This window comes from Colius striatus, chromosome Z, assembly GCF_028858725.1.
Source record: "Colius striatus isolate bColStr4 chromosome Z, bColStr4.1.hap1, whole genome shotgun sequence".
Lineage (NCBI taxonomy): Eukaryota > Metazoa > Chordata > Aves > Coliiformes > Coliidae > Colius > Colius striatus.
The window spans coordinates 30,290,480-30,305,649 of NC_084790.1; the positions used below are offsets into that span (position 1 = coordinate 30,290,480).

General features: G+C 38.5%; 1 protein-coding gene across 2 annotated transcripts in view; it reads left to right on the forward strand.

Moving 5' to 3' along the window:
- Positions 1 to 1,189: 1,189 nt before the first annotated feature.
- Positions 1,190 to 15,170, forward strand: part of EFNA5 (ephrin A5) — a 210,477-nt gene continuing 196,496 nt past the window's right edge. For both annotated transcript variants that reach the window (XM_062018027.1, XM_062018028.1), the window contains exon 1: positions 1,190 to 1,314. In XM_062018027.1, the coding sequence (XP_061874011.1) occupies positions 1,190 to 1,314 (125 nt within the window). The remainder of the gene's footprint in view (positions 1,315 to 15,170) is intronic.

Below are 15,170 nucleotides of genomic sequence, written 5' to 3' on the forward strand. Positions count from 1 at the left end.
AGTTGATGTTCCCGGGACTGGACCCTGCTTTATCACAGAGAGGCTGAAGCAGATTTTTGCACCTCGCCGTATCGTTCCGTTTGTCCTCCGAGCTGGAGAGGCCAGCCAAGACCGGCATCATCAGAGGAGTTTGCAGGCTTGATTTTCCACTTCTCCGAGGTTTTGCTTTTTTCCACACCCTCTCATAAAACAATTTTTAAATTTCCATTTCCTTGGTTTCCACGCCGCAGTATTTCTTGGATCGGCTGTTTTTTCTTTTCAGCCTTCCCCCCCCGCGCTTTTTTTTTTTTTTCCGCCTTTGCTGTTGCTCAGTCCTTGGTGCATCCACCGCCCAGGAACAGGAAGGACAAGGAAGCCGCTCCACAAAGTCTCCTTGAAGACACTGTGCGGCAGAACAGGCTTCTCAACTCCATTAGCGCACCAAAAAACTCCACGGGCCTTTTGCTTCCACTTCCCCCTCCTTCCCCCCCCCCCCCCCTTTATTTTTTTATTTTTCATTTGCGGGGGGCAGAGGGCCAGGAAGGAAGAGACAAACTTTGTAGTTTCAGATCTGCTGGTACTTCTCGCCCCTCTCCCACGCGGCGGTCTTTAATATATCGCCAGGACCCCTGTGGGCTTCCAGAGGGAACAGATTGCCCTACGCCCTACTCGTCCCTCCGCTCTCCCGCTCGCTGCCTACATCCCCGCCCCACCCCCCGGCCGCCCCTGAGTCCCGGGCCGTGCTCGAGCGCCGCCGGGCTTCTCGCAGGGGGCGGAGGAGCGCACGTCCCTCGCCCGCCCGCCACGCCGGCGGGCTGGTGTATGCTGTGCCGTGGGCTCTGTAGAGGACTCCCGGTGAATGAGCACTGCCCGCCCCTTACTGCCGCCGCCGCCCGCCTCGGCCCCCACCTCCCTGTGCCGAGGTGAGGCTGCCTGAGGGGTCGCTGATCGCGCCTCGCTGCCAGCTGCCCGTCTGCAGCGGCCGGCGCTCTGCGCTCGCTGCGCCGCGGCACGCCGTGAAACCCCCCCCGCGCCTCGGCTTTCGTTTATTTATCCCCTTGCGCCCCGACTCGGTCCCCTCTGCCCGCCCCTTTTCCACTTTCTTTTTTCCTTTTTTTTTTTTTTTTTTTTTTTTTTTCCCCTTCTCCGCTTCCTTTCCCGGTTCTCGACTTCCCCGCACCCTGTCTCGCCGCACCGCCGGTCGGGCGCGATGCCGCACGTGGAGATGCTGCTGCTGGCGGCTGCGGCGCTGTGGGTGTGCGTGCGCGGGCAGGAGCCCGGCGCCAAGGCAGTGGCCGACCGCTACGCTGTCTACTGGAACAGCACCAACCCCAGGTACCAAAGGCGGGCGGCCGCGGGTGGGGGGCTTGCGGCGGGGAGTGGCACCCGGCTCCGGTGTTTCCGGCTCTCGGCACTACCGGCTGGAAGATGGAGTAGAAAACTTTCTTTTTGGGAGGATTAGGGATGCATCGAGCGACGGTGGGGTGAGCGGCGGTAGAGGGGTTTCTCTCCTCTTGCTCCCCAGCGCTGCACCGGGCTCTGGCCGCCTCCCCAGGCGGCGGGCAGATGAGTCCCCGTTGCGGCATGCGCGCCCCTCGCAGCGAGGCCGCCGCGCGCCTGCGGCCGAGCCTGCTGCAGGAGTTCGGGTGGGATAAGGGGTAGTAGGTAGTGCCCTCCCCCGCCGGTGCCCCGGCGGGCTCCAGTGGCAGGTGGCTCGCGGCTTCTAGCCTTTCCGCTGGTAGTGGGCTGCCAGACCCCAGGCAGAGAGGCGGCAGGTCTTTTCCTTCCGGGCTGGACGGAGCGGGGCGGCTGATCTCGGCTTCGCGGCGGCCCCGGGCGGTATCGGCGGCGGGCGCGGCACGGTAGCCGCCGCGGCCTCAGGCGGTACCGGCGGGCGCGGCAGCCGTGGCGGAGGGGTGGCTTTCGCCCAGCCCTTGCTGTGGCCTTGGCCCCCAGTCCGCCCGGCGGGGGCCTGTCCCAGGCTGGCTGGAGGTAACGATGAGGAGGAGAGATAGGTACGGCGCCCCGGGCCGGCTGGTGCTGATGCCCCCGCGGCCGGGGACGGGAGGGCGCATCGCCGGTGTCCCCGCCGGGGCTGAGCGATGCTGATGCAGCCTCCGCACTCCGCCGAGCCCCAGAGGTTTTCGTGAGACCAGGCATTGCATGCAGTTCAGCGATCCTTCTGCTGGAAAGAGTGGTTTCATTTTAATTTTTCTGGAGTTTTCTCTCGTGTTTTAGCACCAGAATATTTCAGTCCCGCTTCAAATGGTATCCATGTGTTTAGGTAAAACCTCGCCTAGATTTTTTTTTTTTTCTTGTTAAAGTGCACGTGAGCAGCATTTCTGGGATTTTTTTTTGTGGGTTTTTTTTTTCTTTTGTTTGGTTTTATTTTTTTTTCCCCCGTCAAGCTAGTCTAAGTAAATTTGGGGATATTTTATCCTAGGTTATCTCTTTTTTATGCTTCTGATACTACTGTTTGGTTTGAGATTAGCACGTTGATTTTTGTCACAAGTCATGGTTCTTAATAGATCAGTGTTGCCTGCAGAAAACTCTTCTACTTGGTATTCCAGAGTGGCTTTGAAATAGGTGATGCTGAAGTTAACGGTCAGAATTTTCAAGTGCCCTGAGTTAGATGGTCTGTCCAGCATTTTATACTGTCCTTCTACTAACAGTGCCTCAGCAATAAATAGTTGGCACAGAGAGGGTTTATGCAAAGTAATGATCATGCTTGGAAATGGCGAGAATCTATGATTTTACATGCCTCCCTCCACATTTTACCCTTTTTACAGGTATTACTTGAAAACAATATATCAGAGTAGGTAAGACAGTTAAAACCATCATCACGCATCAAAGAACAAAACATCTTGAAAAATTAATTGTCTCTCAGAACAAGAGGTTTTTTTCTACTCTTGTTAGGCAAATTAATTGGACCTGGTAGAAATAAAGTAGTAGTCTTAAATCCCACCAGGCATGAGGACTGTTGAAAGAAATAGGTCTCATCAAATAAATACAATACATACAATACACATACTGGTGTAATAGCTAAAATAATTAATAAACTAACCTGGCATTCAAGATTTTTCACTTCTCCTGTCTTGTGTGTGATGAGCTTACATAAGAACTGCACATAGGTAAAGACAGTTGAGGTTACAAGGAACACTTACCTAGTTAGTAGATATTACATGTAGAATGGTTTTGTAGGGATTCTATTAAGTGTAATTTTATTTACTGTCAATAAAATATTTTCTTAGTCCAACATTAAACATCAGCAGACTGCAAGGAAAACTTAGTTTTGTTACTCTTCCAAACACTAGAGAAAGAGTTAATTGTAAGATGTTTCTAAACCTTCCCTTCTAAAAGCAAACATTTTTTCTTCTCTTGAAATAATATTCACCACACTCTCATAATTTGGGCATGTTATATTTGCCTGTGAGTTGAAAATATGAGAAAGAGCAGAAGGCATATTTATTTCTCCTTTGTTCTATACAGTGTGCCAGTTTTTGTCCGCTTCCTAGTTACACGATTGTTACAGAAAAACAGGCAAACACCTGAATGCTAGGTGTAACAGACACAAAGAAAAGAAGAATTGAATTCGTTTCGTTGGAGTCTAAACTGAGTGCACATTTTGCTACGGTTATCAAAATTTGTAAAGCAGTTAATGATGTTACAGGAATAACTTTGAAGTGATATATAGGTTTCCAGAGACAGACTCAGGAAAAGAACAATCTGTTTTTTGTACACATAGAAGTAAGTAGGGATGTTTACTTGATAATAATCGTTTGACATTAGAAGACAAAATATACCATCATTCTTTAAACATAAATGCCACAATTGTGCTTTAGCTAAATTATTTGTTGTATTTATTCAGAATAGGCAAATTACTGTAGAAATTGTGAATTCACTTTAAAAATGAAATAACGATCATTTTAATAATGATAAAAGCATTCTAAATTGGGGTTTCATCAAAGCTTTGAAGAATTTGCTAATGATTGGACTTCCCTCAGATACAATGATATTTAGATTTTTTTAATATGAAACTTCATCAATTTGTTGGAAGATCTAAATAAGTATCCTTAATAAAAGACACATTAGGAGATTGATGAGTGCTCTGATTGACAAGTGATCCTGGTGTGAACAACATTTGGTGAATAACAAAAAAATCCTAAGAATCTATTAGCAACATTCCCATTATATTTCTTCATTAGTCGCCAAAGTTCTGCTAGAACAGTTAAAAAATATTCTTCGATCATTATTGTTCGCATGTATGAGTAAAAAAGTTGTATGTTCTTGCTGAGCCTGTCTGTTTTTAGAAATATTTCAAGTGTTTCCATGCCTTTTGTTATGTATTTAATTATCAACGTACTTGAAATAGCATAAATGCTGTAGTCCAATTTCAGATTAAAATATGTTTAAGTATTAGGATTTTGAAGTGTTATAAAGTAAGAGGTTTAATCCTTTTTTTATGGATTGGAAATCAATCTTCAAGTAAGCTTGAAAATGTGTTCTAATATTTTTGTTATTTAGGTAGACTTAGAATTAAGTTACATAAATTCTAACTATCACCTTTCAGTTCTGTTTGCATATATGTTCTTATATGGCACAGCATAATGTTATTGTTGAATGATGTTACTCTGAATCCAACACTTAAAATAGTTTTAGAAGTTTGTTTTGTAATGCAGCATGTTCATTTAATCCTGATTACCAATGTCCTTGTAACTAGAATTCAGTAAAAATGGCATTTACCTCAGCAGAATTTTGAAGAAATGTACTTGCTTAGTGCTTGCTACTGCTTTTAATCTAGTTAGCGTTCAAGCTAAACTACTTGTTGTAATTTTTGCTGCATTTTTCAACTTGTAGGGTTGTGCTTCAAGCTTGTGGTTTATATTTAGGTATTTCCCTATAAGTTGTTTCAGTGGCAGGTTACATAGCTTCATAAATTTTTACTAGTTACAAGGTAGTTAAAAATACCTGCATTTCAGGCCTAGTGTCTGGTCATGTATGGAATCATATATAGAGACTTGAAGTCTCATGAAAGCAAATATTTTTTTGTTAGTGATACAATTGTATTTGGCTGTATCTCATACAAGAAAATTGTGTATAAAGTCACATCCACAAGAGAATTAGTAGCATAGGATGCTGATGTTGTTTCTGTTTGTGTACTTATGTGGATGCTAAAATGAAGAGATCAGATGGTAATTAGAGAATTTAGGTACTGAAAAATCATTTCAGCTGGTGAGTTCCAATAATTAAGCTGGATACCACAATTTGATCAATATTCATAGAATCATAGAATGGTAGGGTTAGAAAGGACCTTTAGAGATCATCTAGTCCAACCCCCCTGCAGAAGCAGGTCAATTGCTAGAGTGTTTTGGTTTTTTTTAAGATAGCTATTTGGGAGGAGTGAACAGAGAAACAAGTGGATGCTTCTGAAGATTCTAGGCATAGGCAGAAGTTCACAGCCTGGATATCTAAATTTGGATGAATTTTGTAGCTGAGTGTTTAGTAGGCACTGATTCAGAAAAGCATCTGACTTCCCTGGAGTGCATACTGACACACTTAAGTTCTGCTGAAGTTGTGTGGATGAATGTATGTATACTTAAGTGCCTCACTGAACCAGCCAAATGCATAGACTTAATTTTTCGAGAAGGTCAGATGGTGCCTGCTTGTGCATGCCTGGCATTTCTCCAGAGAGCACTAGCTGGCTGAGCTGGTTGGATGTCCAAGTATCCTAGCATCTATTTATATATATGGGTTTGCAGATTTCACTGTGGCATCTTGGTTGTCCATGCCCAGATCATGTGACTGTTTTTTTGGTTGATTTGGGTTGTTTGTTTTCCATGTAGAAGTAGTTCTGCCTAGGTACAGGGATTAGTGAAATGATGCAGAAATCGTTGGAATGGGAAGGCAGTTACATGGGTTAAGAAAACTAAGATATGGATGAAGATGGGAAAAATCAAGGCATTTGTTTTGGTATTCCATGTAATTTTTATATGTCAAGAGAAGACTAAGAGCTTGAGTACTTTGGATATATATAGGCACACACACACATATATATGCATATATAACTATTTTGAAACAGCATAGCTTGTGTTTTGAGAGCATTTTATCCATCAGCTTGCTCTGAGAGCTGGAAAATTCTCTGACTCATTTCTGGCAATTAAAAGAACAGTAGTAGAGCCTTTAATTCTTTGCACCTATTTGGTGAGCTTTTAATAGTTTCACTAACACCTTGTGTCTCCAAAAGAATATTGGATTTTATTTTAAAAGTGAGATTTTGAAGCAAGTTTGAAACATCTATGGAAAAACTGCACAAAGAACAATACTTACACTGGCTTTCACCTTTGCATGAAAGGCACCTTGGTAAGTGGTATGTGGTCTTCATGAAGCATTTCTTATTAAATTTTTCCAAATGCACATGGTGAGGATACTTCACTGCATTCCTTTTGCTAGCCCTACATCCTCTTTTGGAGAGGGACAGATAAAGATGAGCGTTCCTTACTCTTGCCTGTTGCTATGATCCCAGCAATGTACAAGCTTCGTGCTGGGCTAAGGAAATGAATGAATGCAATTAGTCCTTCAGGAGTGATGGTCTTTGCATTCGCATGGAAGGCATATGTAATGTTTATACATTCATGTTTGAATATGTATGCATTCCAAGGTATGTATATGTACTTATGTATATATATACTTTTATGTATATATGCATATGTGTATACATATATGTATGTATTGAAGTGTGTCATTAGATGGTGAAATGGTGTAAAGTAAATCATGAATGTTGTCTGAGAAACAAAGTACCTGAAGGTGAAATATTTTAACTGATGAACTCATTAATGTTTTGGAAGTGAACAGCTGTGTAGTCTAATTCTCAGGCCCTGTCTTCCAGCTAAGATATTTTGTTTTAAAATAAAAAAGTATAATAAAGAGAAATATTTGTAGAATCTGTGTTTTAATTCTTGGCCATCTTCACATAGTGCTGTTTCTTTGCGCACCAGTAGTCCCCGGGTCAGTAAGTGTGCAAGTAGATAAGCAAGCACTTAGGCACACCAGTGTAAAATGAAACAGAGAAGATTACAGGCATATGCTTTGAGAAATCTCTGGCCTTGTTAGGGTGCCTTGTTACTGCTTCTTCCTAAACTAGTCTGTTGCTGGACAGAGTGCTGCATTGTTGAAATACTAGACTTTAAGAAATCACATGAAGAAGGTGGTTCATTTGGATCACATTAGAGAAGATACTAACAAAGATGCAACCATTCCTGGAGAAAAAGCATGAGTAGACAGTAGTTTGTCTGCAGCTGTGAGATGCGTTTCTCTTGCTTTGGCTCAGTGTTCTTCATTTTTTTTTTTTTTTTTTTTAAATGCAATTAGAGGTATTTTAGAGCTGGAAGATTCTTCCTCTTTGCTTTGCTGTCTAGTTTTGAGCATTGTTTTTTAAGAAGATATCTTTAGTCCCATGATTAATCTTATCTCCCAGTGTTTGTGAACAGTATAAGTCACTGTTGAGAATAATGGACACTGTTTTGTTTACGTTTTTTAAAATTTAGTCAATCTGAAAGCACACCAAGGTAGTGAAATGCAAATGTTTCACTTAAAATAAACAGAGATTTTATTGAAATTGCTTTCTGGTGGTATTATGGTTATTACCGGTTATTATGATGAGTAAGCCCTAGCGTAAGGTACTTCAGCACAGATGAATGGAAGAATAGAATCCTTAACATGTTCGAAGTCTTCCTTGTATTTTTGCATTTTCCCTATTCATTGTAGTTTCTACAAGCTAGATTGTAGTTGAAGTCATTTAAAATGGTAGGTGTCATTTAATGGTGTGCAGATATGTATACATGTCTGAGATCCTATTTTTAAGAACCCGAGCATATATTGTTATATTTTAGAACCACAAATTCCTACTCCTACACATTTTTTAAAATAATGTGTTAAAATTAAGTATTTGAAAATATATTTTAAAAAGATGCTGTACTGTGAAGACTAAGGTTGTATTTCTCTCCTATAGAATGCCAAAGTTTCCAATAAAAGAAAAATACACACACATCTCATGTTTAGTTTACAATTGGCCGGTTGATGAAAATACAGTTAGATTCTAGTTTTATGGCCAAAAAAAGAGTTTGTTTATTTTTGGCCGATGCAAAATGTAGATAAATTGTTTGATGCTCCATATTCTGTTACCTTGTATACATATCAGAGTTTTATGGCCATTTTTCTGTTTAAATCTGTGACCAGTAAAAATGCTGTCAAAAGAAAAATCAGGCAAGGAGAAGATACACAAGAGTCCAGTTAAAAATCTACTTGAATTGCTAATACCAATTTATAGCATATTCTTTAGGTTTGGCTGGGTTTGTTTGTTTGTTTGTTTATGATTCTTACTGTCACTTGCATTATAATCTAGTGGAAGAATTTAACTATCAGTGCTAATACATGGCACAGAAAAGACTAACAAAACCTGTAAGCACAGTATCAATTTTCACTTTTTAAATTTTCTTTTTTGTCATTAAATCAGCATATTAATCTTATGAGTAACTGTTCACTAGTAATACACAAAAACAAATTACTGAAAAGCTTTTATCTTTTTTTTTTAATCTTTTTTGTTTTTCATCAAACTTTTGAAGAACTGTCTTACTTGATAGGCAGCTTTTTTAGTTTTTGATGACAGTAATGCAATGCTGATGGAGTGCGAGGCAGGAATGGTTTACTTGTGACTCATCTGATGAGGTGAAAAACGAGTAGAAGACATTTGTTTTTACTCTGACCAACCTCTGCTAACAAATACTTTTTTGTTCCGTTTTGAAAGATAAAATTTGGCCTTGTGACATTTTAAAGGAGGCATATTTTGGCAGAATGTATTTTGTGCCACAGCTAATGATTGCTGTGTATCACTGACATTCTTTATTCATTAAAATAATGTAATTTTTCCTCCCTGAAATGATTTCATTTGTTTGCTTGGAGGTGGATGCTGTCCAGCAGCAAGCATATTCACATTGTGTGGGCTGGTCATCAGTAGTAGTTGGGTGCTGTGGGGAGCACAGCGCTTTCTCCCTGTCCCTGTTGGGTAGAAATGAACGCTTTTTAGTTTTGTGGACTTTGAAGTAGTATCTTTCATATTCATGTTATTGTATATTATTGTTCAGAAGGACTTCAGTATCTCTATAGACTTTCAGATCACCCATAGAATTACTAAGAAATGTATTTCTATATTAAAAAATTTTTATAATGCCAATTCTGTGCATTGACTTTTTGTTTTAATTTTTGCTTTACATTTGTTTTAGTTTTGTATATAAATCTGAGTATCTTATCTCAGTCTCTGCCTATGTTACAGAAGCTGATTGCTTTTTCTTTTCATCAAAACTGAACAAAAAAATAATCAAATGTGTCAATGTCTAGTATTTTGTTGTTTTGGTAGTACTGAATAAATAAAATACAGATGTATTTTTGTGAGGAGAGAAAAAAATGTTCTGCTTTACTTACTGGTAGATTTGATGATGATCTTTGTTGCACAGTTATGAGTCTGGACTGCTAGTTCATCAGCTTTAGGTAAGGACTGCAAGCAGCTGTTAGGTCCCCTGGAATTGTTGTTGCAAAGAAATTTGCTAATGATTATTGTTAATGAGCAGGAAAACCAGATGCATTGTGGTGTTTTTTTTGTTGTTGTTGTTTGTTTTGTTTTATTTTAGTTGATGTCTAATCAGATTTTTAAAAAAAATAATTATTCATACAGGCAGAGCGTTTGATAGGAGCTATCAATCCTGCTCTCTTTCCTCTTGTTTCCAGAAAAGAAGGAAATAGAGACTCTGGAATTTAAAAGTACTGACCTTCTGACATGCACACACAGCATGGTCATTGCACTGGCACACAAAGTGCCTTAAGCCACCATAATGGCAAACTGCATTTTTGAAGTTACTGATACGAGAGACAGCTGGTTGGGGGATGGACAGCCAACATTGATTCTGAAGCTATTTGCAAGTTACCGCTTTAGAGCTAGACAGGTTCACTTTTATATTCCCAAACTTACCACTTAGGAATAATGTTGCTTTGTTCAGCTTAGCCAGGGATTTGTGACTGCTACATAGACATAGAACCATTTGGTCCAGAATTGTGTGGTCACTCTTCATAAGAAATCTGCTTCACAAAGTAACTTCTTTTGTCTTGTGGTGGGGGAGAGATGAGAAACAGTGAAGAAACATTCAAGATAAAGCATTTTTCAAGGAAAGTGTGCATCCATGTGAGCTAGTCAGTTTTTTTAAAGCTTTTTAAAGATAAAGGCAGAAATTTGGATCAAGTAGTTGAAAACCAATTCAGGCTCAGTGTCTTCAGACTGCATCTGATCTCCTGGATAGGTTCTCCCTGCATAGTCTGGAAAAGACCTAATATTTTATGTACTGCAACAGCTCTTCCCCTCACACCACACTCAACTCACCCAACTTTCTTTTTAATTATTATTATTATTTGTTTACAGTTGTTGCTCCAGTACACTTAGAGATCTTTTTGCAGTTTTCTTGGGGGTAGTTTATTAAAAATTAGTGATCCATCACTAAGTGGGGTACAGTACAGATTCTGGTGCTCCCAAAAGAGAGGTTTTGAGCCAAAACAGAAGAAGTAATAGGGATACAAAACCTGCCAAAAAGCATGTCTCCCAATTGCTAGTTAATCAGGCAAAAAAGCGCCTTGACAACTACAGTTGAATGTGAGATAATTTATTGTAAATATTGAATAACGATATGTTAAGGGGGCATAGTGTAGTTTTGTTTCTAATTATGTTTAATTACAAAAAAAGAAAATAATTCATCTGTGTGCCAGAGTTTTTTGAGATTGATTACGTTGAAGACATTGTCAGTGTGTAGACTTCTTTCAAAAAACCTCATGCTACCTTTGAACAAAAAAATTAACATTTTGTCTATTTATTCTCTCTCCTTTTAATGTGGTGTTTATTAATAATAATCTCTATAGACATTGCACAAAGCTTTAGAATAGGTATTTTTTAAAAAAACACATATTTTCTGTAATTTGGGTTACAAGGTATGGGAGAAAATTAACCATTGCTGTGAATATCTGGTATCCAAAGCTGCCAATCACTTTTGGCACAGCTCCCATCATGGTCCCGGTGCCCATAATTAAATGCCTGTCATTAGTGTATTTTTCCATAACATTTACAATGGAAAAGGCAAGGGGTCCTTACAGAGCTATGGCTGTCAGGGGAACAATAAAAACTAATTACACACTCTACTGTCACCATTGTCAGCTCTGCTTTTGGGGGGAAAGAACATGGGAAGTGTGTGCCTAATAATTATATATATAAAATTATGTATATACAATACCCAATTGGGGAAACTCAGTCATAGTGAAGTGACATTTACTTGGAAATTTATTATTCCTCCATTCAAAAGGTCTTAATTCTAGGGTTGTATTTGTTCCTTCACTTATGCCTAAGTTGCATACACTTTTCCCTTTGGTTCTCAGTCACCTTTGCCTTTCTGTCTTTCTTTCCAACTTGCACACTTCCTGGTAAACTGAGCTTTTCAGTAAAAGTGCTGAGATCAAAGCTGGTGTATGCCTGCAGTTATTAAGTGAGTACAAATAATCTTATCCTTTGTATGCTTTTCCTTGTGTCCTGCATAGTGAACTGGATTTAAAACTTAAAAAAAAGAGAAAGATTAATTTGAAAGCAGCTAGTTTGCATGTTTACCTTTTTCTGTTTTTCTTAAGCCCGTAGAGTGCAGGTCATCTTCTGTGAAATTAGGTAAAGATTTTGGAGTACTGCGATGTGTGCCAGTTGTGTTTATCCATACACAAGTATTTCCAAATGTAAGTGCGTAATTGCAGAGTGAATTATCTTCAGTGCTGTCCTTAAAGACTTAGAAACAGTGAAATTGTATATTCACAGTAATACCTACTAATTTCTTTGTTAGCAAGTAAAATGAGTAACTTATTTAAGCAGGATTTTAGCTCATGGATTTAAAAGACAATAGATCCTCAGAACCAGGATTTTGGATACGTTTTGTATCTAGAATTGCAGACAGGAGCAGTGCGGTATTTTTTGAGGCTGCTTGGTTCCTGAGTATCTTAGATTTAATTTCTGCTTTTTTTTTCACCATAGGTTCTTAATTACTGTTCAAAAAATGGTCCCTAAAGCTGATTAAGCAAAGTAGATTAAATAAATATCCTAGTTTCAAAAAGTTGCTGAAGTCATTAGGAGCTACTGATGGGTACTAATGAGGAATGGAAGTCCATCTATTTATTTTAATTGTATGCCTCAATAGATACTACAGGATCTAATGTTGGGTGGGTTTTTTTGGTGTTGTTGTTTGGGTTTTTTTAATGCTTTTGATGCTTTATTATTACAGTATTTTTGGCAGCATTCAGGTTCAAGTCTATGGAAGTAAATATTCTCTCACTGCTTTGAATGGGAGTTGATTTAGTTTTTATATTGATAATTTTATGGTATAGTTCATGAATAAGAGTTTCAGGAATTAGGCTTGTCAGTTTTTGTGAGGCCACACAATGTATGTGAATCAAATCTAGTGAGAGGGCACAGCAGCATGAGACTATATACCTCTGGGTATTTGATTGGATCCAAGTAATTTCTAGAATTAACAGTTTTTGCGTACTTGACACTTGCACCTTTGAGGTGCTGGAGGGAGTAAAAGTGAACCTGGTAGAAGGAGCAGTTGCTTTGCCATCAGTAGTTTCAACAGTGAGAACTGGCTTATCATATGTGATTGGCAGATAGGTGTTGGACACCTTATACAGTGGAGGATAGTTTGATATGTGTCAAAAAAATTCATGATCATGAAGGTAAAAGTAATCAGTCATAGTAGTGTATCACTGGGATACAGTTTGGATTTTCCACTGTTCTTTCTATATGCAATATACAGGTCTCTTCTAGATAAGATATTGCATAAAGAGCAGATGAATCTTGTGAATGACCAAACAGGATAGAATTGTTTCCTCACTGAAATAATTAAAAAACTGTATTCAGGAAAGAAGTCTCTGTTTTCTAGAAAATAGAACAACAGTCTTCTACAAAACAGAAATCCCTGTTTTACTTGAGAATGTTACTTCTCCTTGCAAATTTAACCTCTTTAATATATAAACTATATGAATTTATTACTTGCTTCCCACAAAGGTGAGCAAGGGTTCTTGTATGTCATGTCACCACATTTTTTGCCTTCTGGGAGAATAAGAAAGCAATTCTTTTGAAGCAATTTAATTTAATGGAATATCAAGTACTACTTTTTTTCTTGATTTCCAGTGGACTTGCTAGTATCTAGTGGCTGTGAGATACAACATCATGAGAAGAGAACACATGTTTTAGGAAATGTGTCACATGTTTAGTTAAAGAAGGCACGTGTTGATGAAGTCAACTTGTTTTTCTTAAAATTGAATCTTGCAAAAAAAAAAAAAAGGTCAAGTTCTAATTCTTAAACTGTATCCATCGTGCATACGTTTGAAATTTGTTCATGTTTTGTAGTTTCTGTAGATACAGTTTTAAGACATGGACCTCAGTTTATTATTATTTGTATGTAATTGTAGTGAGTTGCCTGCAAGGTTCACAGAAATCTTTGAGAGTTTTCTGTGAAGTCTATTTTTTAATATAATTAAAACATGTTCTGTTGATGTTTCAGAGCTTTTTTAAGTAAAGGAATGCATGCGTGATTTTATGGAAGAACCTAGGTCTTCAACAGTCCTCTGACAAACTATCTCAAGTAAAAATACCAGGAACACTTCCTGCAGAGGACATGATCATTTTGTAATAGCATAATCCTGTCTTAAAAAAGTGAAATAAAATTCAATCTCAGTTGTATTGTGCATAGAAACATCACTAGGAAAAGTTCTGTACGTTTATTGAGGATCTTGAGAGTACAAAGGGATTCTTCATTAAAATAAAAACACAATTAGAAGAGTGTTGTTATTTGCAGTGGTTTTAATCAAGGTGGTATGAAATTTATCATTAAGGTTAAGATTCACATTACCATAGCAAGTGATGGTGTGGGTGAAGAAGAAAAATTAGAGGTAGGTCATACTAGCTGCTCATTATATATCATGGCTATTTACAGCATTCAAATTCGAAGCAAACGTCTCAATTAGATAAAACTTACTTGCGAAGAACACTTTATGAAGAGAATCTCCATATTCACTGTTCATAGTCTGAAGCATGATAGTTAGCTTTAAAAACAAAACAAAACAAAACATTTTCCAGTGATTTACAGCATCGCTTTAATATTACTTTTTCTGACCCTGTGTCTGACTGAACTACATTTTATTGCTTACTGTAAAAAGAAATCTTCTTCCATTTTTCATACTAGCTGTCTTGATTTAGTACTGATATAATGGCCTTCTTAGAACAAAGCATTTAGAAGAGTTTCCTAAGCACTTTATTTTAGATGTAGAGTTTGGAGCTAAATATATTATTACTGATGAAGGCAATTTTGCCTTTGTAACTTCTCTGAGTAAATCAGACTGTTGCACTGCCTAATTAGGATTTCTGTACTGTTTTTTTCTCATCTGCAACAGAGGAATGATTGCATCTTCTTTGTGTTTGTGTGGATATTTTCTTCATAAAACTACTACAGAGGCTACGAGACTTGATTTTTTTCATTAGAATTAGTAAGAGGTGGGTTTAATCCAGTCTCATTTGTTTTCTTTCAAATTCATCCCTACCCTTAAATGTTCTCTGCTTTCCACACTATAGTGGAAATACTAGAGACAAAGCAAGTCTTGGTTGTATCTTAGTTCCAAAGGTATGGTGGTAGGTGAAGGAGGTTTGTGGTTTTAGGTTAAATTTGGTACAAACTAGTACTGTTAAGTGTGATTCCTGTTAGGGATAGTATTCTTAATGGTTTTGATCTGAGAAACATTCATACTTCTGAGAAGGTAAAGAAATAATTTTTTGAAGATAAATTGGTAGGTTTTAGTATAACTCTTTTGACACTTCCTACTTACTGTAGTCCACATCACTGTGGTAACAATCTTATTTAAATAACATCAGAAGCAAAAATAGCGTTTACTCAAATATGGTTTGTCAGTTGAGAAATTATGTGATAAAGATAGAATGTCATGATTTATGATAATACAGGATCATCAATTAGCTTTTTCTGCATATTCTATAATAAGTGATAGGAAATAGACTGTATGTAGTATTCTGCAATATCTATCTAATGAATAGAGGGTGAAAGAAACAGTTT